This window comes from Accipiter gentilis, chromosome 12 (genome assembly GCF_929443795.1).
Source record: "Accipiter gentilis chromosome 12, bAccGen1.1, whole genome shotgun sequence".
Taxonomy (NCBI): Eukaryota; Metazoa; Chordata; class Aves; order Accipitriformes; family Accipitridae; genus Astur; species Astur gentilis.
Window position 1 is genome coordinate 4,844,834 of NC_064891.1, and position 24,064 is coordinate 4,868,897.

The window sequence follows — 24,064 nt, forward strand, 5'->3', positions numbered from 1 at the left end:
ATGGTGAAGGGAATAAGGCAAAAAGGGAGGTGTGATTCTTCCTCTGGTCAAGGACTGACATGACTGTTCCCATGGCAACAGAGCTCAGTGCTCTCCTTAGGCAGCTGCTGATTACACTTTGAATTTTATTTGCATTCATGATTAAGGAGGAGTATAAAAGGACTGAGGTAAAGAATTAAAAAAAGCAATAAGAGGATAAAAGACCTTTCAATCAGTGCTCCTCAGAAGCTTTAATTAAAAAAGTAGAAGGAGGGGGAGGGAAAGAAACAGAAATTGAAAATGATGGCAAAATTTTAGAAAATTTTATTTAATGGGTGAATTACTGTTTCCAGAGGTATCGGAAGGATTGCTAGCATCACTATGAACTGCTTACATTTCATAGCTTTATACCATGTAAAAAGTAGAAGATTTGCTCATTATAGGGAGGGCTACTGTGCTTCAGTATAAACAAAATGGTCTTGTCTGTATTTCTAACCTGCTCTGTATTTGCTAAGCACTATCTGTTAAAAGGAGGAGCTGGTTTTAGGTAGCAAGTTTCATCTGGGTGAAGAAAGTTGTGGCTGTTTGGTTAAGTGATCATGGTTAACAGGTATTCATTGTACCTGGTACATTGCAGCAAATTTTTAAGCTTATTTGCCAGCTGGTGGAAATGATCTTTGGAAAGTTGTATGTCAAAGGAGACATAGGCTAACAGAAATAAACATTTGTAAGTATCTAATGTCTAGGTAAATATACACAAAATTAGTTCTACAGAGTTTTTGGAAACTTAAAAATTGCTATCATGTTTTAAAATTAAAAGTGATGCATTTCGATATTAGCCATTAGAATGAGAGGCTTATAAAATATGAAAACCAGGTTCCTAATATGAAATCCTCTCCTCATACCTGAAAAGAGGTACTTATAAGGACTGAACAAAGCAAAACAAAATATGTAGCTTTCTATTGGGAGATATTTATGTCTCTTAACACACAGTTCTAAAGTAAAATGGCTCACCTCTAGAAATACTTTCTTTTAAAAATTTTTTAAGGTTTGAATCAGCCTCTGTCTTCAACACCAACTAACTACCTGAGCTTTTCAGCTAAGATAACTTAATTTGGTGTAGACATCCCACCTACTGAATGCCTCTTTCCCTCCTCCAGTAGTATTTGGAGTTTTGATCCTGCAAGATTTTTTTATTTATTTTTTTTTTATTGAACCACTAGCCTGTCTATTATGTCAAAAGATGATTCAAACTTTTAAAGAGTACTCAGCAGGGAATACTGAAGAAAATAGGTATTGAGAAGATGAGTGAGAAAAAACCACAGAGGGTATCATTTGTCACTGATGAAACTCATTACCGATGTGGAAGACATCTGTGAAGAGCTGAGCATTTCTACTAGAAAACGTCAGAATCATGTTTAAGTGAGATTTGTAACAATGCACATGATGAAAATGAATGTTTGCTGCTACTGTGCTGTGGTAAATCTGATGCTACAAGGAAGCAGGCTACAAAGATACCCAGAGCAGCGACCATCGTCTCCCCAGTCCAATCCCTTCAGGTATCAGATGTTCATCTTGCGTGGATGCATGGGCCACAGTCCCTCAGGAATGTCTGCTCAGCCATGGAGCACCTTCTCCTTCTCCTGCTCCAACTTTCGTCCCCTCTGTTATTTTCATCACCCCCTCCCCGTCTCCATGTTCCCTCATCCTCTCTCTGCCCAGCATTTCCTGCCCTTTCTCACACACCCTTTCCCCGAGGCGCCACCATCTTGGCTGCGGGGCTGAGCCCTGCCCTGCGGTGGGTGGGTTGGAGCCGGCTGGAACCGGCTCTGTCCGGCCCGGGGCAGCCCCGGCCTCTCCTCACGCAGACCGACCTGCAGCCGCCCACTGCCAGCGCCTTGCGACATGCACCCGTTAGCAAATGTAATTTCATTTGGGGTTTTTTTCCGTTTCAATTTGGTTTGTTTTTTGAAGATTACTCCAAGAATATTAAAGCAGTTACGTTATTGGAAAACTGTTGCAATACAACCTTGCTATTTTAAAGTAGCAGCAAATAACTCCTCAGGAGAATCACAGGTTTGACAAAAGATGGGGGAAGTAACTGTATGTGTGTACCCACACACAGACGCAGAAATGCAAGAAGCAATATGGTATTGATGATGGGTACTGCATGCTGTTGGAGAATTATAACAGGCCATCCTGAAAATACAGTGGTTTGCACTTAAAATAATGATATTAGTTCCTCTTCCTGCACTGTAGTTGCTAAATTAAATAATGGCACTGGGTATCTATTTTTATATGCAGTTCCTCCCCCCATGCCACACAAATCATGCAGAGTGGTAGATCTGGCAATATAACTTTCATCAATGAAAAAAAAAAAAAAAAAAAAAAAAAAAAAAAATTAGTAAGCAGAAGTTCTCAGGTGTTAAAAAGCCAACAAATATCTTTCTGGTGCTCTCTTTTTTAGTTTACTGTCATTTTCAGTCTTAAAAAGTATACTAGGCAACTGCCACATCAAGAAAACAAGTTCAGTTCAGATGTACAAGTTTCCATGGAGTATGAAATAGTCTCATGAAAATAATCTCAGTTTTTCCCTGTATTTCCCTCCTAAATAAAAGTTGTACAGGGAAATGACCTTAGATTGGTAGCATCCGTGAAGTGTTTTGATTGTAGAAAACAACTTTCATGTACTAATGTGACTGCCAGTCACATTAAGCTAAAAAATAAACACAGATTGCCTTAAAAATAAGCCATTCAAAGAAATGTTTCCCATTCCTGAACAAGGAGTCTCTTAGATGTGTTAATTTCCGAAGCAAACATAGAGGTGTTCTATGCTTTAAATGAATTGAAATTGATGTGGTCTGAATTATTTGAGATGTACGCTTGCATGCATGAATGTGATAAAAATAACCAAATAGAGCACATAAACACTTGAGTAATGCATGTTGTAATTGTAATGCCTAGCTTTAGCACTTGCAAAATGATTGCAATATACATGAACGGAAGGACATATTTTTAAATTTGCAGCCAAAATGGACTGCACTCAAATTTGAGATAGCTAAAGCATTTGGAAAAAGTTCAGGTAGTTGGCAAACCATAAGCTGGCTGTTAATGAATGCAGGATATACTGCCATCTTCTTCTGGGCATGTGGATGTTTCTGTACTTTGATTTTAGTGAAGATTTTGGATACTATATATGTTTACTTGGTTATATTCCTCTCAACTCCCCTCCAGCATCCTCAAATTCTGTTTTTAAAATAAAAATATTTGTCTGTCATTCTGGCAAGGAGTCTATTACATATTTCACATCGTGGTGGGTGTGGTGTGCTGTTTGAAAACTGCATTCTGATGCAAGTTAGTACATGTTGGCTTGGCAATGTTTTTTTTTAATTTAATTTCTTCCATCCTAGATGTTATGAGAATATATAATCTAGATGCCCCTACTCCTAGGAAATCACTTATTCTGAAAAGTGAACATTTCTCATGTGCTGTAACTATGGGACATTTTGAAAAATCATTGCATCTGATGAACAAGGTTCTCTGACATCTGCAAGTCATTGGCGAGCCCCAGTCCTAGAGGTCTCTTGTTCTAACTTTTTCTTTTTTTAACTTCTTCTCCTCACAAATGTGATGTAGTAGGAAACTAATGCCTCTATCAGAGCAGCTTGCACTTAAATTATAATGGATTGATTGACCTGCGCTCAGGCCAACAACCATTCTCACAAGTTGCTGGTTTTGCCCAGGTGAGCCAACAGAGCGTTTGCAACTAATATGCATTTACAAGGATTTTTTTTCTCAGCTTCTTTTCCCCCCTCTTTCTATTAAATAAGCTAAAAAACCAATGCAGCTAAGTTCTTTCTGAAGGGATGCAATATCTCTGCTGTTTGCTTTCTCTGTGATAATGCTACCATAATGCTTGTGGTCAAACATCAGTCACTGTTTCCCACAGAGAAGACTTTGCTCCTGAAGTTGGACTTGGCACATCATGACCAATCACCCCACAGCCAGTGAGCCAGAAAGAGTAATTATTGTTTGTTTGCTCTGCAGGTGGCTGTTATCTAGTGAGATCACCTTTGCACATCACTTCTCTGTACCACCAAAAATAATTTATAACTAGAAGACCTATTTCCACTTTCATTTCTGGCTAAAAACAGCACAGTATCTTGTGTGTATGTGTTTTGGGTTTGGGGTGGTTTTTTGACAGCTGCTTAGCACTTTCCAGCAGTGCCCCATTTCCAGGCCATTTAGTCAATGTGGTGGCGCTCAGGTAGCTGCTGCTGTGGGCTGCCATTGTGATCTGACAGTTCCTTGGTCGAGTTAACAGGAAGTCTGCTTCTGTAAAGGCCATGAAATTTGGGCCCCCCTGCTTTCTTTTCTTATAAATCTGAGAATATTGATTTCTCCAAAGCCTCTCTACACATGCCAAAAGGAGTGGAAATAAAGAAACATTTTCTTCCCCACTCCACTTTTTTTCTTGTCTATGTTTCTCTCAACCTGCTGAAGTTGGTTAGATGTGTGGGTCTCTACATTCTCTTTGCAAGTCCTTGAAAGAGGTGCTATGAAGCAGTAAGTGTGGCAGTACCATGTAATCATTTAAAGAATCATTATTTTAAAAAAATAAATAAAAATCAATATTAATTTGCTGCTTCTTTTTGTAAGCTTTTTTTATAAGTACATTTAGGCTAGGGACATGCCCTAGCCATGTAGAAACATAAATATCCCTCATGCCAGGGTTAGTTTTGGCAGCAGCAAATAAAGATGCTGTTCTGAGGTTCAATGTCCAGGCTTGCATTTGGTGAAAGAAGGATGACAAAGTAGGAAGGGAACAAGCAAGTTTAATTAAATGTGATGTTTTAAGGATGATCTGATGGCTTAGATACTATCCATTGACTCAGCAACCTGAAATGGCCTGTGTGTAGTAAGTAAGGAGGAAAGCATCGTTGATGTTGTTATCCTCTGCTTCCTGAGGTATAACCAGGAGTGATGAAGCCTCTCTGTTAGGATTAGAAGCAGCGTTACCTCCAGCAATCTAGTGATTCTCCTGATGTTACACAGTGCTTTTCTTAGCCTCAGAGGACTGAACAGTATATCCCAATTGATAGAGAGCAGTAGTATCAGGTAGGTTTAGTAGTTCTCTTATCTTTCTAGTAAGTGTTATGGGATAAGGCAGCTTTCCCCTAGGAAAAATGGTACCAAAGAAAAAGAGGGCAAATGAAAGCGTAGTGGATTTTTTTTTAACAATTCCATAACAGTGTGGAGTTCAATTTGCTTATACTAGCTTTGAATTTGACCCAGTTTTTCCACTCAGAACAAATTAATTATGGCTAACGGGAATTGCACTGACACTTTTTTCCATTATATTTAAAAATGGAAATATTTCTGCAGGTCCACATGGATTATTCCCCCCCCCCCCCAAGTAACCACACAGGTTAACGTCGTGACAGGACATAGAATATTTGCCTTCCTATTTCTATTTTCAGTGATTTTTAGATCAGCACCTTGAACTTTTGGGTTCTCCTTATCCCAGATGAGAGCCATGAACTTTATTTCTAGCTTATTGTGGGACGACCCTTGTTCAGTCTTGCCTGTTGCAGCATTTACAGTTTATAAGAATAAATACCAATCCTTTTAACTTTTCTCTTTTTCACCTGCATTCTTTCACTAAATATAGACAAGGTTTGAAGGTTAGTCGTCATTTTTGTGTTTTTAACGTTTTTGACAGCAAAGCTTTTAGATGTATTGGTTTTGTTCAGATGTAAAGCAGGAGAGATTACTGAAATCTTACAATATGTGGGTGAGGTAAACTGTCTCCCATGTAACTCTAAGTTCAATATCTGTTATCACTGTGTCATGAATAAAGCTGTATGTGCTCATTTGTGGTCCCTGCTTAAAAGCATATCTGTCTCGTAAACTAGTACAGCCAAGAAATTTCAGTTTGGGAAAGAATAAAAACAAAACAGAGTTAGAGGAAGTACAGAGTGGATTTCTGTAAGTGCCTAAAATGAGGCTTTTCTTATTTATATTTTTGGGTTTGGTATGGTGAGAATTGTCCCTAGTTTCTCTAAGAGAATATTTGGATGGGAGTGAAAGGTTTGAAGGGTTTGATTTTAAGATATCCTTGAAGCATTGTATGGTTTTGGTTTCTTTTTTTATGTTCAGGCATTTTACTATCTTGTTTGCATTTCCTGTTTACCTAGTGGGTTTTTAGTTGGGTTGGGGTTTTGTTTTGGTTTGGGGTTGTTTTTTTTTACTGTTTTCAGTTTTTTTGTTTTCTTTTGGTTGGGTTTTTTTATGTATTTGAATAACACAAAGAAGTGAGCCCTCTTAGACAATTCCTCATAGGTATTACTCTCTCTGGCAATCTAAAAAATGACAAAATATTGGTTAAACATCAAACCCTGTTGTGTACTTATTTGGATTTTATAATGTCATCTACCCTAAATTAAATTAAATAATACATATTTGTCTTTCAAAATGGATGTAAAGTATCACCACGGGGTTCTTTATATTACTGGATTTGAAGATTCTATATCAGGTTTTTCTGTGCATGGATTTCAGAGGGACATCTCTTTTACATTTGAAAAGAAGATTACAAGACTGTGGCATAGAGAATGTGTTACTGGGTACTAAGAATGTAAATTTTTGATTTGTCAAATGCTCTGCGACCATCTGCAGTAAAGGGGATAAGTTACCTTACTGTTCTCACAGGTCACAACAGGGTAAGATTAAATACATGAACTATAATGGTAGCGATGTGCATTTACCCTATCTCACTTGAGTGCCATATCATTTGTCCTTAAGAGGAGCAAGGCAATTGTAATTCCTTTCCTTTAAGATGCTTGCTGGATATGTGTTCCATATACCTTCTCAGCAGTCTACTAAAGGCAGCTTGGATGATGTGGGATTTCATGCCTGTGTGCAATTAGACTTCTTGGTTTGGCTGCTGAAAAGAAGAGATTAAAAGAATAAAATATGGAAAAAACCCCTTTATTCCAGTAGACAAGAAGTATCTGCTTTACCCAAAGCAAAATGATTTGTCTGAAGTTTTTGTAAGAAGCAGCAAGGGAGGTGAGACTCAAGATTCACAGAATTCCTAAGGGAGGAGATTTTCTTTTTTTACGTGATAGCTGAGTGATTTGTGCATGTGGTCAGAATATAGGAGGCACAAATTCTTTTCTGCCGCAAAAGATTTCAACTTATATCTCTCATAATCACTGTACTATAAGGACAGAGTGTCTGATGGGAGAATAGTAGGCTGTTGGACCCCTGGGTTACAGTCCTTGTTCCATTACATGTTTGACAGCCTACACAAAGTGAAATGGTCAGAGAGGCAGTCTGGGGCTTCACCACCCAGTATATTCTTGTCCAAGTAAGTAAGTATTCTTGTCCTTGGACTGGGGAACCTGAGGTCATGTTCTTAAGTAAAGAAGAAAACTGTGTCTAAATTCTCCACATCCTGAATGATCACTTTAGTTGCTTACATGTTGATTATATGTGTAGGCATTACTCACAAGGGGTAAGTCTCTCCAAGTAAGCAGGGCGACAAAAATTGTGTTTTCCAGCAGGCTTATAATTAATGAAAAAACTTTTCCAGTACTGCAGGCCCTCAACAAATATCTGCATTCGGGTTGTAAGGGCTGTATCACATAAATGAAATGTAATTTAGGACTGTGGCAGAGCAAGTGGGTAAAGAGAAGGCTTTATGAGCCCAGATTCAGGTGAACCAATTTAATTCTGGAATTTGAAGGCATCAGCAGCCTTCTGGATGAAAAACTGGTGACCTTTGCTTGCAGAAACAACTGCTGGTAAGAGTTATGCACAGGTCCTGTCTTAAGTCTTCTAAAACACTGTGTCTCTAACATGATAGTTAAAATCCTGCAGCAGCCTGTCTGTGCTGGGGGTTTTACCCATCCTGCCTGGAACAACTTTAGTGGTAGTGATAGATTTCCTGAAAAGATGAAGTCAAGGCTTTACTTTCAATTCCACTTTCTGTCATATAGCCTTAAATACATCTGTAGCGATTGACCTGAATTGGTAAAATTCATAATGCAATTGTTATGAACTATAATATTTTTTCCTTTAATATATTGCAAAGTAAATGCATGGTATAGAAAGTAAATATAATAGTGTGCCTGCATTGGACAGGCTGGAATTTTTTTCACAGTAATTTAGGTTGCTTTGGGTGTGAGCTAGCTTATTTCAATTTGTAAGACCTGGTCTTTAGTTTGCTTATAATGTTTGCCATAATTTATAGTGTATATGGCAGTGGCCTCTTCCTGTTCATACCAACTTGGAAAACCAAGTGGTATTGTAGATGGAAGTTATGGGGTGAAAATAGAATCTAGAAAGGTGGAGTGCCCTTTGGCTGGAGTTTTAAATGAATGTGGAAAGAAGCATGGCCATCTGTAACTAAGGGCAAAGTCGGACAAAAAGCGATCTTTGCCAGCCAGCAGTTTCTCCTTCTCTCTCACAGATGTCTGCCTCCCCAGTGCCAGGCTGTCTGCCTTTATGTAAAGGTTTCCCTGGTCTAGTTTGTCCAGGGTTACTTAACACCATAAGGATGTGCTATTTAAAAATCCCCTCACTTGAAGTGGTCAGGTTTCTGATTTGCAGAATTGCTAATCCTCTTTATTTCAGCTGCAAGAAAGTGGTCATAGCCTATATTTTAAAACAGGTGCCCTACTAATTTTATCATTCTTCACGTAAGCAGCTTTCTCTATTAAGTGTATTGTTTTGTCTAATCTATTTTTCATAACAACAGTACTGTTAACAATTCCCTTTGCAGTTGTATCTATTAAAAATAAAACAATGGTATCAGTCCACTGAAACAGTATTATGTGCTATAGTTTTCCTTTGTGAAAGGAGAAGACACTTTACAAATATCAGTAGTCCCTAGCTCTGCAGCAGGATGTGCTAGTGTGAATCCCTGAGCCTGTGCCAGCTCCTATTAAAAGCAAAAAGACAATAACTGAAGACAGTGGGCAGTTTACACATTCTGCAGCCAGAGGAGTTTCTATTTCTGTTACACACTCACGTATAAAAAATTTGCACATGAAGAAAGCTGTCCTTTAGCTGATAGAAACATGCAATACAGTGACATGTCAGTATGTGCGTGATTACAAGACAGTAGGATAGAGTCCACTGGGGATTGCGTCTCAGAACTAACCATGTCCTGAAGAGCACATTTGTTGTTTTTGAGAAACAGCTGAATCAGATACTGGAAAAGGTGATGTATGAAGATGGCTTGAGGTCTGCAGCCCTCTGAAACTTCCTCCCACCTCATAAGAGCTTTTATGGTACGTTTCATTGTTGTTCTCCAGTGAAATCTGCAGATAGACTTGGAGACCTTCCAAAGAATCTGTACATGGAAATACAAGGGAACTGAGCTCCCAGGCTCCTCTGTGGAAGTTAATGTAGTGGACTTTACTGTAAATCACGGTGTAGATAGAGGAATATCTATATAGCTAATTGTCTTTCTGGCAAGCATCAGAAGTGAGGCTAACACACAAGTTCCATGGTGAAACTGGCTGCAGTTTGTTCCACTGGAGAGGGTGAAGCACTTTATACAGGTCTCTGTGAGGCTCTATACCTGCATGTCCTTTGAAGAGAAAGGAAGTCTTGGGGAAACAAGGCCTTTCAAGATGGAGTTGGGATAAAGCATGTTGGTGATGCCAGACCTGGGAGGCATTCCCAAGGCATTTAATGGAGTTGCAATCACAATTTTAGATTGCCGCGAAAACCTCAGAATCTTGGGATGCCTTAAGTGCTGACTGGCACCAAGCAGTCCAAAAAATATGTGGTGATAGGAAAAAAAGCATTTCTTACTGGAAGAAACTGTTGAGGTTGTTAAATTAGTAATTAGTGGGGAAAACTGCTTTAAGCAGGGTGTTTTACTGTGTTTCCAGGACCATGTCCTTGGTTTTCAAATAGGGAGAGAACAGGGCTGGGTCTTTTTTTTGTTTGGGTTTTTTTCCCCCCGTTTTAAATACTCTACCAGTTTCTCTTGTTTGCAAATCTTAGAGATGCATGAAGTTACTAGGCTTACTCTTTGCTATTCTTTATTTAAATGTCCCTGGATTTTAACACTGTTTGGTTTTAGCTCTAGAAATGGCAGTGATACTGAAAATAAGATGATATTTTTTTTTCTCCCTGCTCTGTCTCCCCTTTTATTTCTTTCTTTGGGAAGTGTGATAATTTGACAGTCCTTATATGTGTTTCAAACTTCTGTGCAAATCATCATGGTATTTGACATTGCTCATCTGCCTTCATACAAAATAACAAGGAATGAAAGCTGCATTAATTCAAATGTCAATTTCAGGGTAGAAAAGGCTTTCATTTTCTATTGTGGGGACAAAACCACTGGATTTGGGGTCATCTCTTGCACTAATACTAAATATGTGCCTGTGTTAATTGAAGCTTTACAAAGCACTGACCTTAGACTTTTTCTGTGGCTGGATGACTTAAAGGCTTAGAAATGCAGGCAGCTTCCATAAATGATGGAGACTATGTTCTTAAAGTTGAAGCCTGTCTTTTTCTCTTGATTTTGCATTTGGCCCATGCAGCTTGTCCTGGAATATTGCTGTGCACAAGGAGAAGCTGGAGATGGTCATGTGATGTTTTCTGTGTATATATACACATTTGTGTGTATGGGTGCTGCAGACCTACCAAATAAGAAAATGCTTCATCTAATTTGTAAAATAAATTCTGAGGTATTGACTACATTCCTATTAAAAATAAGCTGGTATCAAAAGCACAAGGGGGAATATAGTAGTTTGAAATTCCCCTGTTAACAAAGGAAAATAATTGATTGTATGGAACTTGAGAAATGGCAAAGTGTACTTGGCTTTCTCCTCACTAATTCATAGGCGAAGATCAGGCATAACTCTTGGAAAAGTCAGAAAACTTCACACCTTTCAAAACTGGTGAAATGAGATCAGGGCTATTTGCTAAGCTTAAGCCTCCTGTTTTAAACAAGTTCTGCAGAAGCAGACTTACAGACAATGGAATAATGTACTAGAATTATGCAAACTCATGTGTTACAATGCATTTTGAAATTATTTACTCCTGGCAGCTAGTCAGCTGTAATTAAATTTCTGAAAACTGACCTTCTTCCTTTTTTCCATGGAACGCCTCTTGCAGCACACTAATGAGATGCAGTGGGAAAGGTAGTCAGTGTCTGTTCTTTGATCAGACCAGCCCAATGGCAGAAACACCATGTAGGCATTACTACAACGCCCTTGGCAGTGCTCATGTTGCTAAGAAAATTGTGCTTTACTGAGTCCTAAAGAAACAGTTTTGAAACTTCAGCATTTTTTTCTGTTGTGCACACAGGATTCAAACAGCAGACTTGGGCATTTAGAGTGCCACTTACATATATATGGACCAGGCTTTTACTGCTTACCTAAGTACTGGGCAGAAAAACCGCCTTGTGTTTTATAACTCCAGCTTTTCAGATGTGCTGCTTAATCTGTCATATACTTCAGACATTGTGGTAAAATGGGAATAACTATACTTCCTTGCTTTCATAAAGTATTGGACATGCCTGAATGAAAAGAATACTGTTTATGTCAGTTCTTTTCTCTTTTGCCTCTTTGCTCTCGCACGGCATGTCATCTAGTACTGCAGATCAGATGATGGTATGTAGTACTCTAGTGCCAGTTTCAGAGCATCCCTAAAAGCTATGCAAGCTAAATGATGGTGGGTCCCTTTTTCCGCATGGGTCCAGAACTCAGTACTGGAGCTAAACACACAGGTGTGATGCCCCAGAGGCATTTGACATCTGAAGCAAACATGTCTGAGTTTTGTGCCTCCCTTGTGATGTTGCGTAGAAAAAGCAAGCTAAAGGGAATGACACTATTTGCAATCTGCAACCAGGAGCTCTCGATACACACAGTAAGCCTGGTTCCCCTCTCATTCACATCCATTAGTGACAGGCCAACTCACTTGAAACTTGTGAGGTGATACCATTGCAAAATGAGTACATGTGCCAAGAAGGCAGAATCCTGTAGTGGAATCAATACACTTGATGTACGGAGATACTGTGGCAGTGCATTTCATGAAAGAGCTGGAGAAAGGGGAGAAAATCACTACATGAAATGCTGCACCCACAGGATTGAAGACTGCAATGAAGGAGTAAAGTTGCTGGTACCTGAAGTAATGCAGTGAGCACTGGTGCTTAGATCCAATAGCAATTAAAACTTTTAAGAGAGCTAGGAAGAAAATTGTAACTTCCATTTGAGGGAAAAGCAAGCAAGTAGACTCAGCAGTTCAACTGCTTCACTCTATGTGGTGTTCCTGCAGCTGGCACTGCTGCCTTGCGCTATACAGGCTGTGGAAGACTACTTCTGCTCCAGGTTTGGAAGCTGAGACCACTTTTTTTTCCTCCCCACATGGTTTTGTGTTTGTCAGGGAGAGATACAGTTCTAAAATGCTACTTGCAGGCAAAGGGAAGCTTTGCCTCTGATTCCAAATAGGATTTGTGTCAATTGATTTCTGATAGTTGGTTGGGTATGTCTTTTGTTGGACACGTGTCTCTTCATTGTCAGAGATGGCAATCCTGTTTTATCATGGTGTTCATGGTTTTAGAACAACTGCTGCTTCCAATTAAGGTTAAGTATTTAGTATTACCCAAATTGTCCTTATTGAAAACTGTGTATTTTCCATTTCAGAGTTATGCAAATTTCTTTTTCTGTGACATTGGAAAAAGTCAAGGGAAAAGAAAAGCTGCATTACCTTCTTTTCCTGGCATCTCTTGCAACCATTAAAGTCAAAGCAATCTTAGTAAAAGGTTGCAACTGGCACCAAAGGAACACTGCACCATTATTATTCCTGGAGTAAGAGAACAAAAATAGACTCTCAGGCACATTGTCTTCTCTCTCCTTCTCTTCACATGCTGAGGCTGCTGCCAAGCCCTGCTGCTGCTTTGTCTACAGCATGCACCAAGTTGATTTTTCCTCAGTGCCCTTTTAACTGACACATTTGTCAATGCACAGGCTATCTACCACTTCAGCTGTTACAGTATCACTGTCACCGGCCTTCTTGCTGTATCTTCTGCTCTCTTCCATTACTCCCACATTGCAGCAACCTGCATTCTCCTTCTTGATGTCTAAATGGATTTATTACTTCCCAACTGCAAATCTCACTGCCTCATCACTTTCCAGCTAATGTTTAACATCCTCCTCTATGACCTCAAAGCTGTGGTTACATCCCCTTACTCTTCATATTCCTTTATTGTTGTTCCTTGTGAAAATCTATGGGTTCTCTTGCTATCCCCATGCCTTCCACTAGTACTGTTTTAACACTTCTGAATTAGTATATTCACTATATAAGCATTGCACCTTCAACCCTTTTAAAATGTGTTCTTCTGGGTTTCATTGTCTTATGTGGTAGTTAGTGAATATGTAGCTTATCTGAGGTTTTTAGGACCAATCATACTGCATGTCAGATATGAAACCCTGTTGAGGATGTTTGTAAGTAATACGAGCTGAGATGCTGGGTTCCTCTGTTGCTGGTACCAGGTACCCAGTCTGATACAAGTATATCCCTTTGTCCAAAACACCTCATCATGACTCTTTATTTCCCAGGAGCTGAATTTTCCATGCATGGTTCCCACCCTCCCCCCTTAACTCAATACCTTATGATTTCCCTTGTTGAACACTGTATCTGTAATTTTCCTTGTGATTATTCCTTTATTGAATAATTATAATACATTCCCCACATCTGCTGGCATTTTCTGTTATCTGCCAAGACTTTGTCTCCCACCTACAGGTCTGCTTTTATTTACCTCTTTCACTCCCCATTGTGTACATGCCTGTGTCTCAATATTGTGGCATATGCCCCCCCCCCCCCCATCTCTTGTAATCAACAGTGCTCTTATTCTGGGGTCACTGCACATCTGGAACTCTTTGTCACTTAATCCCATTGTTGTAGGCCACATCATCTTGCCTTTCAAATCTCTCCTTTTCATAAAGCTTAGTTATATTGGGCTCAGAACATAAAATGCTTTCAATGGCACACTAATGCGCAAAACAAACAATGAAAAGCTGCAACAAAAGACTTTGTTTTCAGTCTTTGTGTATGTTTTAGCTTGGCATGGCAAACAAATTCCTTGCTCTGCTTTCTGACCTTGGGCAAGTAATTCCCCTTGGCACATCTGGTTTTTTTCTTCTGTGAAACAGAGATGAAGATGCTGAGCTTCTTTGCAAAGCATTTTCAGAGCTACAAATAAAAAAGTGTTCTATAAAAGGTAGTTGATATTTTTATTCTTATGATTGTTATTCTGTGTGTCAGTCAGTGAAATAAGCACAATGTCTATTCTTAGCAAATAATAATGCTGATAGTTGTTTTGACTCGTCTAAGGTTTTCTTGAGTTGCTAATGGAACTGATGTTCTGAACTCCTACAGGCTTCTCATTTTTTTCACACCCATGTATTTTTTGCAACTGATGTACTGTCTTCCTTGCTTTCTTTTTATACTCATACAAAGTTCTTTTATCTTGATGTAGAGTCTGTTTCCCTCTTTCATGGCAAATGCAAGATCTGGCCTTAGTATTGTTTGCTCTTCAAATTGCTCTGTTTGATTGACTTGTCTAGTAGAATTGCCTCTCCTTTCTTAAAAAAAAAAAAAAAAAAAAAAAAAAGTGTGCCTTTTTTGGGCTTATGAAAATACTTTTCTCTCTCTACAATGCCATAAGAAAAAAAAAAAAGTTACTCTACCGTCCCCTTAGCAGAACATTCCCTGAACATTTGCCGTTTGCACTATAGGAAAGAAAGCTCTCCCAGACTGCTGTTCACAGATTTCTTTTCCTTTGGGGGATGGTCTTATTTTGAGCAGTATTGTTCAGTAATATCTATGCTTGGGAGAGTGCCAAGCTCATCCAGGGCAGCACAGGCAGCTCTTTCCATTGTAGGGCTTGCAATTAAACTAATGCTACCAGCTGTGTGTTCTTTTGTCTGCCCTGGACTAGGTTGTGGTATTGTGCTTCACACTGCATCTTTCCAGCAGAGCCTGTTGTCTCCATACTAATAGTTTGGGCAAGAAAGGGGAGCCATGAAACATGAGTATTCAGAAAAGAGAGGGGATGTAAAGGAACTTCTGGTGATGTGAATTATGCTAAGAAAAGGGCCTTCTAACCCTGGAAAATATGGTTTGGGGAGGAACACAAATGTAATCCTTTTTATTTAGATCATGCAAAAGTGTTTTACGAAGGTGTCAAAGTATCATAATCACCAAAGCATAAGAGAAATCAGATTGCTCATCCAAAATTAGTCACGCATAAAGTAATGGGAGAGGTGGGACCAGGATACGAACCTTCAGATTCTCAGTCCAGTGCCAAGTCCTCTAGATCTTGTTGATTCTTGACATTGAAGGAGATAGGGTGAAGTAGGTGGGGAAAAAAAATTTTAAAAAGAAGAGGTGGGGGAGAAAACATGAAGAGAGAGAGCAAGTTGCTTTACCTGGCTGGAGCAGATCCTAAGGAGAAAGGGAGAACAGGCCATGGGGGGATGAATGCTGATGTTCGGCAATGCTCAGGGGAAGAAAAAAGCACACAGGAAGGTAAAGTTAGATCTGAGATAGAAAGGCTGGAAGGGAAAATTGCCTGACAATCTGACTAATAGGTGGCAAGGAAAGTGTAATTTTTGTCAAATGGCATCAAGTTCAGTGTTTTATTCTCTTAACAAGAATGTTGCCCTGGCTTGTTTTGAGCAAGTCTGTAAAATGAGAATTGTTGATGCTCAAGGTTTAAACAGGTTTTGTTGTTGATGTTTTTTCCCCAACACTTCTACATGGACTTTCAGAGAACACAGAGCTAGAGTAAATCCATATGATTTTGTCATGATGCTATCTTTTGATAAAATTGTCTTTAATTTTATTTTAAGCTGCTTTAAGACTCAGCCCTTTTGTTTCCATGTAATTGCTGCTATGCAGCAATTGTCTGCTCTGCAGCAGGCAAGCTAGCTATTAAAAAGGGTATCAGACACTATGTGCTGCTTAATAACTTCTCAAACAGTGCTGGTTAAGGAAATTAAAAGATTCAGTAACAGTGCAAGGGCAAAGATGAACAAAGTAAGGGATGGAGGAAGTTGCACAGTAGACCAAAGTAGTATACGCTTCATCATTAAATAGGTAATCAAGTGTAATCTACCAATAGTTACACATGAAAGGAAAAGTTTTCATTTTGCTGAATGGATGAATGGAAATTATTCATGCAACACTTTGAGCAAGGATGCTGGCAGTAGGTGAGATTTGGCTTGTGTCAGTGAGAGATCAGCACAGAAAAAAAGGAGGATTTGGGATTCATTCTTGGAATCTAGAACTGGATTTCCTTGCATTTCTTATTTTCCAGTGGGTTACATTAACTTTACAGATAGATATCCCTGTTGGAATGCTAGGATCCTAGAGGTCAATTTTGTGATGTGTCTCTAGCCCTTTCTCCAATGAATGTTACTGCCTGGCTTTAATTGACTTAAACTCCTTTCTCTGCCCCTCTTCACCCATTAGCAGTCATATTGAACCTTTCTACCACAGTGCTGGCTGGCACAGTGTCCTCTTTCCAGATCAGTCAGCGCTACAGGCTCACCTTCCCTCTCAGCCGTAGTAACCCTGAAAAGCTGTTGCACTTTCTGGGGGGTATACTCATGTTCATTGCTAAAGGAGATGGCAGCTGAAGCTATTCTTCAGCTGAAGATTTGTGGCTGTGTAACTTCTTTAAAGTGTTGGGGTTTTTTTAAAGTTTTTCAAAGCAGTTCAGGCTTCTTGAAGGGCTAGGAGCCATCACTCCTCTGAGACAAAGCCTGGAAGCAATTGTTGAATACCAGGCAAAACCAGATGTGAAAAATATAAGTAGTTGTACTGATGTTTCTCTGCCCGGTGTGGCAATCTGGCAAGACACATGCCCTCTGTGTGCCTCTGTAGAATTGAACAGAAGAGCTATAGGTTGGCTTGCAAGAAAAAAAAAAAAAAAAAATCTGGACTTTTGTCCAAAAAGAGAACTTGCGGAGCCTTCCAGTTGGTAGCCTTTGCAAGCTGTGCTTCTTTCAAGCTCTCACATTGCATCCTGCAAGAGATGGTGTCGAAATATCTTTTGTGTATAAAGCTTGCCTCCCTCCAAACTGGTGAGACTTCTAGTTTATTTTTTCAAGGCTCAGATGAATTATTAAATTTTAATGTGATGGATTTAACATTATCATAATCGGCAAAGCCTGTATACGGGAAGAAATCTGACCCAGAAAAGGCTTACAAAATGCTTTTCAACAAAAACATACAAAAATGGTTGTGGTGTTTTGTGCAACGGAGATGCAAATGCTCTCTCTGGTAATGTTTTTTACTCTTAGATATTAGAAGTTTGGATTATTTTTCCCAAACAAAGAAATCCCAAGGCTTAGGAAGCATAGCCGTCAAGACTCAAACACAAGTTTGTTTTACAGTCAGGACAAACTAAAATCCCTTAAAGGTTAATTACAAGTGAATTTAAAATACTGTTAGCAGTCCGAGTATAATGTAGTGGAGAAGAGGGGGAGATTGGCTAACATTTACAGAGAAGATGTAAATGAAGTGGCTTTCTATAACGCCATCAAGAAAAGGAACAGGATAGACTGTTATCTGCACTGTAGAGGAGAATATTCTTTAAATCCAGTCAATAATATTTTTTTCCCCCCATCTTACCCTTATTTCCTTCTGAATAATTTTCAGGGAATATTAAAAACATGCTGTCACTCATCGTGAAATAATTTACTTCTAAGTCTGGGATGAACCATTGTGTTATGAAGGAAAAGTAATTTGCAAGAGCAGAACTGCTATCCAAAAGTGACTAAAAAGATTTATTGAAAATTTGAGGCCAGACTCACTTGATCATGGGTCTCATAATCACATTTTATCCATACTTCTTGCATCTGAGTTTATGAACATGAAACAAAAAGACCTGTAGTTTACCTGTTCAAACTTCTTTTAAGTGTCTGTGGCTTTTTTTCATTTGAATACATTATCTTTCTGCAATGAGTTCATGAATGTTTTGGGACTGTTGTTTAAAGGTGACAAAGACCAAAAAAATTGCATTGTGGTTAGCATGGCCACTTGATGAGGGAGCAGAACATCTCGGTGAAAGAAATCCAGACTTTAAGCTTATTCCTTACCCTTTGCAGGAGGGGATTTGCATGTCACAGTCCCTCAGTCTTCATTAGCATCCTGAAACTAAGAAAGGATTTGAGGAGCAGATAGCAGCATATTATTCTCAAAGTAAACAAGAAATAATAGCTTACATTTTCAAAGCTACATAGAAGTTCTGATTGCCTAATATCCATTTGTAGATGCTCAAGTCACCTGATGTTGTATTTTGCCCCTTGAATCAGCTGTTTATCCTGATTTGGATGTGGAGTAGTACAAATAGGGTAATGGGAGGGATGATGAACTTCCAGAATACATGAATAAATCTGTAAATACTCTCTTCATGGCTAATGTATGGGGAAAACCTGAGGTTCTTATGGACTAGATTTTTCTCCCTGACCTCTGACCAGATTGTAGGTTCCTGACTATTTTGTTGGAATGGGGAACAAATCTGAGTATCCTTCCAGGGAACCTGTGATCCATCTAGTGGTGAATTGTACAGGACCCAAAAGAGAGTAAGAAGATAAAAAAATGTTTCTGTGGAAAGGCTGTACTCCCCTTCTACAGAAATCAAGAGAACACTAATCTTGCCCAACTGTATGGAGCCCTCCTGGTTTCAGAGTCCTTGGAGCACTTTCAAAACACAGAGCAGATGCACAGGGGAAAACAACTTTTATAACCCCTCACTCTCCGTTCCAAAACAGAGATATCAGTGATGAGAGTTCCCCCCCCCCTTCACATTCAGATAAATAGCTTTGAGGCACTGTTCTATGTGGGTAATATGTGGAAAACACCCATGAGCACTGAGATTGAAATGATACCAGCTTTAAAAACGACATCCAGGGGAATGACTTTGGGATGTCCAAGTCAGGCCCATGGGACCAGGACTGTGGGAACTGGGTTTATGTTGAGTGAACAGAAATTAAATCTATACTTGGTCAAACAACACTATAGTTCTGGAAGGATCCTGGTAGTTTCTAAATTATAGAAGATGAAAAGGACCCTAGAATACATCTCTGATTATTTAAAGGGATACTACCCACTCTTTATGCACAGTATGTAGCATTTTGAAAAAAAAAATGTTAAGAGTTGGTCTGACTTAGTCTAACTAGCAATTTGAATGGGAGCAAAATTAGGCTGTTACTAAAGACTCCAGACATCTTATACTACTTTTTTTTCAGTTTGGCTCATCAGTTTGTGGGTATGCGGGTGTTTTGTTATGATTTATTATCAAGAAGAAAAAGGGAGAAATAAGTAAGAAAATGCTCACATTCATAGCAATAGTTAAATCTCAGCAGTCCTTTTCTTTTTTTTTTTTTTTTTTTTTTTTTTTTTTTGGTGCTTCTTATTTATTCCTGCATCTGTTTTTAAACTTGCTCTTATTTATAGATTTTTTTTTTTTTTCTGAATTACAGCAACTGGTAGTTATTAAAGGACCTACCATTGTTTCCATTTTTCAGAGAATACATTTTAAGGACACATTTGTAACCACAGCCATTTAAATTCTGCTTTGCTGGAAGTGCTTATACAAGCTGATAGCCTAGATGTAAATTATTTATTTCAAATTGCATTGGCTATGCTCTTTATTTTAAAAAATAGCATACTGAACACAAAAATATTTTTTTTAATTTTCTTTAGATGCCATGCCAAACTAACTTAGAATATATTTTACTCTAAAAGATTGCTTTTTTTGTTACTGGCAATCAGCCCATCGGTGTTGGAAATTCAGTAACTTTGCATTTTGAGAAAGACAAGATAAGCTGAAGAGTTAAATGTAATGCTGGGTGCATGCCAGTGTGTGCTATACATGCTGTGTGCTATATGTGCTATGTATATCTACAGTGGAGAAACATATTAAATTATCTTATTTTATAGACAGTTTTTATATTCTCTCTATGCAATGGGTAAAATGCTGTGATCAGTTTTATTCCTTTAGCTGGTGAAGTTCCAGTTTTTAATAGCATCTTCTATCTGGTGGCTGTGAGGGTGAATTAATGTCTGGACAACTTATGTTTAAACATAACTTACAGTATGGAACGGTAGTGTTTTAGAAACACTATTACTAATTTTCTGTTCCTTCTTTGTTAAACTTGCAGTGGAGCTATATCCAAGTCCATTTGAATTTGACATTTCTACTGTCCTGACTAAGGACTTAAAAGACACAGCAACATGTTTCTTTTTCTAGTTGATGGTAAACTAAGATTCCTTGATCATATTGGCAGTAGACTAAGTAACAGCTTGGAAATACAATCTCTGAGGAGGTTGTAGTAAATTACATTGCAACAGAGTTTTGAATGGCAAGATAGCATTTAAGTCCTTTTATATATAATATGTGAGTGTGTAGATTTTTTAATGCAGGTGGGACAAAACATAACTTGGATATTTCAGGATCAAGAAGGGAATACAACCAGGATTTAAAATATGTTTGAACTAGAGCTTTTAGTCAATTGATAAGAGACAATTGAAATATTTGGATCACTAGGAAAAGGATTTAATAGAGCTTTTGTTTGTGAGGAGGAAAAAAGGGGTTAAGAAAACATATAGACCTCAGTCTTTTGCTTTTTACCGATCAAATCTTCTGCTGGAGCCTACAGAAGTTCTGCTTGGCTAAGGAATATATGAATATTGTACATGATAGTTTGACATATTGTCTAGGCTTTACTTTGTATATGTATATATTGTAGAAATTGTATTTCTGTTCAAAGAATAATCCAGTCAGACTGACTCAGAGACAAACTCTGCAACTCATGCACTCATTTTCTGGAAAAGCCTGCCTCATAACAGCCCTTTCTCCAGCAGCTAACTCTCTGTGTATTAGTCTCTTAAGTGTACAGGAATAAGGTCTATTTGCGAGCATAATTAAGTGCATATTGCCCCAATCCAGCACATGCAATTCTCATAAGCGTATCATGGAAGAAAGAGCCACACAGGCAACTTTAGTCCTGAGGCTATTGTAACAAATGTGGTGCAGTGTCAAGAGAGAAGATTTTTATCCTTTATTCAGTTTGTTTGCCAGTATTGGCATTCAGCCCTGTGGAGCTAAATGTTCCGTGCTGTTTTCTTCCCCTTCATGTTTCAATAACAATTTTCACAAAAAGCGTATTTCCCACTTCATAGCATTACTGGGAGTGTACTGGTTATTCTCAGTCTGAAAGTATGCCTGGAAATTTAGACATTCTCAAGTGATCTTTGCAGTTTGACTCTGCTATGTTTTTAAAAGTCATGTTTAAGAGACTGGAGGGTCACACTACATATTTTATTTGAACAGGTGGCATCAGCACCATGTAGACTTAAATTTTCATTGAATTAAAAGCAGGCTTTTGCAAAACCTGACATCAATTTTATTAATCTATTGATATCTAGCTATAAAGATATCTACTGACATATAGATAGCTACAGGTATTTATTGATGCATAGATCAATATATCAGTAAAAATAGTTTGTTTCTCAAGCAGTAGCATTCTCACTGGGATATGCAACCTAGATATTGCAGTACTTAGTACAGGAGAACCATATCAAGAAAGAGATTCAGCATTTCCCTAAAAAGATAACTTGACAAGCCTTTTATCTTTGTTGAAGGTGATGATGAAGACTGTAACAAGCAGCATAAAAAATGAAGAGCTAATAAGATTGTTTTGAAATGTTCTGAATAATAGAAGGTTGTGAGATACTGATAATTTTTTTCCAATTACCAATGATATTTGCTATTTTTTCTGAAAAAAAGGATACTTGTGGTTATTGAAAATGTATTATCTTTGACCTGAAGCCCAGAAGCTGGCCCAAAAGCTGAGCTATATTCAGAGCTTGTACAGAGGGAACACTTTATCCTAAACCAAAACACTTTGAAACTTCTCTGTGGGAATGCTTACCCTCCCACATTTGTCTGCATGAAGAAATTCAGAAGTGTTCCCATCAGACGGAGACTCAGTGGCATCAGTATGCTCTGGGAGTTCACCACGGCTTGTTCCAGACCTCTGTATTTTAATGAGAAAAATGCACTAGCTTTAGGGGAAGGTGGTTCTCTGCATTCATGACCACCTGTGCTGTCCTTTTGGCTACAAAGTCAATCTCCACTGGTCCTGAATGTGCAACTCCATTCCTCACGCTGTAAATATTCCCATTGAGATCAATAAATGTTTGCAAAGTAAAACATTACTCACTGTAGGAGCCATATGATAGGAGACAACAGGTCTGGTGCTAAAATATGTTTTTGTATTTTTAGGGGAATATATTCTCACATGTGGGTTTCTTGGTTTTGCCTGCACCTGCTGTGTATGCAGAATATTCCTGCAAAATAAGTAATTGCATAGTTTAGTATTAGATATTCATACGTAAATACATATTACCCTTTACCATCCCATTACCTAATTTACATGTGTAAATGCAGGCTAACTGCATGTGTAGCTTTGTGAGTGGCAAATTGAGTATTTCAGAATTTAGCCTGGGGTGTGCTCTGGGGAATTATGCTACAAACCCGTGTTGTTTCTTCATTCAAGCTCTCAAGTCTGTTAGAAACCCAGTATAAACACTTGACTCTGCTTTATTTTGCAGGGTAATCCTTCAAAATTACAGACCTAATCATTATTAATTCTTTTGATATTTATTGATAACATTAATCATGATAAACGCCTTTGGTATTAATGTGGATGTCATTGGTATTGTACTTCGGACTGTCTTCTGTACCTAGCCCTCATTAACAGGAACATTAGTTACAAGGTGTTATCTTTTGCATAAGGAAGTTCATGCCTTTCTTATGGAAGTGAGGAGAGTAAATGTATATAAACTGTTCACTGAATTTTGAAAACATTTTGCTATTTGTAAGACTAGTTTTTCTGTTGGGGTGTTTTGTGTGTTTTGGGGGTTTTTTTGGTTCTGTTTTTTTTGTTTTTGTTTTTGTTTTTTAAGAAAAATAAGTAGTTGCATAAGATTATTTCATATATCTCTTAAAACCCAAAAGGAACTCATATTTTGCTTGGACAAGTTAATGTACATAATCTTATTCAGTTGTCTTCAAATGTTGACAGCAAGTCTGAGCTGTGATTTCTTCCAGTTTTCTCTGTGTAATGCAAAGATCCTATTCATGGAGCTCTTGTGCTAGACTTTGAAGAGTGCTTATCTCCTTGGGTGGTCATGTTAATTCGGTAGCTGGAATCAGTTCTTATTCCTCAGAAGACCCAGGAGTGGGTCTCATTTTGAAGGGATAATTCATTTCTGGGCAAGGTGGACAGGGCAGTCTTCCAGCTTTTACCACAAGACAGCACAAAGTGAATAGAGAAGCCTCATGATTTTGATGTATTTTAGGTCTGAATTACTCAATGTGCAAAATTTTATCCATATTTCACTTGATCAAACCTGTTGTGTTTCTATTCCCAGTGTCTGCATTTCAACACCAAAATAGGCCTTATGCACTGAACCACTCTCACCTTGAATATTGCTGTGTTTTATTACAGCCTGTGACCTGATGAACCAAGGCATCCTGGCCCTTGTCAGTTCCATTGGCTGCACGTCAGCAGGATCCCTGCAGTCGCTGGCAGATGCTATGCACATCCCTCACCTCTTCATCCAGCGCTCAACAGCAGGAACGCCAAGGAGCGGCTGCGGGCTCACCAGGAGCAACCGCAACGATGACTACACGCTCTCTGTCCGCCCCCCTGTCTACTTAAATGATGTCATCTTGAGGGTGGTCACAGAATATGCCTGGCAGAAATTCATTATTTTTTATGATAATGACTATGGTAAGTATTTATTTAGCAGGGCAATTTTTGTCAAATCCATAATTCTGTTGAAAGCAGTCACATTACATCTTTATAGTCTTACAATAGATTATGTTTTGCTTGTGAGCATTTATAGTTCTGTCAGCATTTCACAGCACCTCAGAGAAATCTATTTCTAAAATCCATCAACGTTTACAGGTTGATTTGATAATTTCTTTGTTAGAGTTAGCTGATAAATGGAGAACTTATCTGGCATTCTATTCTGCCAG

At 38.5% G+C, this 24,064-nt stretch overlaps 1 protein-coding gene across 3 annotated transcripts in view; it reads left to right on the plus strand.

Moving 5' to 3' along the window:
- The window catches only part of GRID2 (glutamate ionotropic receptor delta type subunit 2), a 744,443-nt gene that overhangs the window by 411,116 nt on the left and 309,263 nt on the right, over nt 1-24,064 (plus strand). For all 3 annotated transcript variants that reach the window (XR_007507799.1, XM_049815125.1, XM_049815126.1), the window contains exon 3: nt 23,532-23,816. Coding sequence is in view for 2 of the 3 variants with exons in the window: in XM_049815125.1 (XP_049671082.1) it covers nt 23,532-23,816 (285 nt within the window). In the remaining variant the exon portion in view is untranslated. The remainder of the gene's footprint in view (nt 1-23,531; nt 23,817-24,064) is intronic.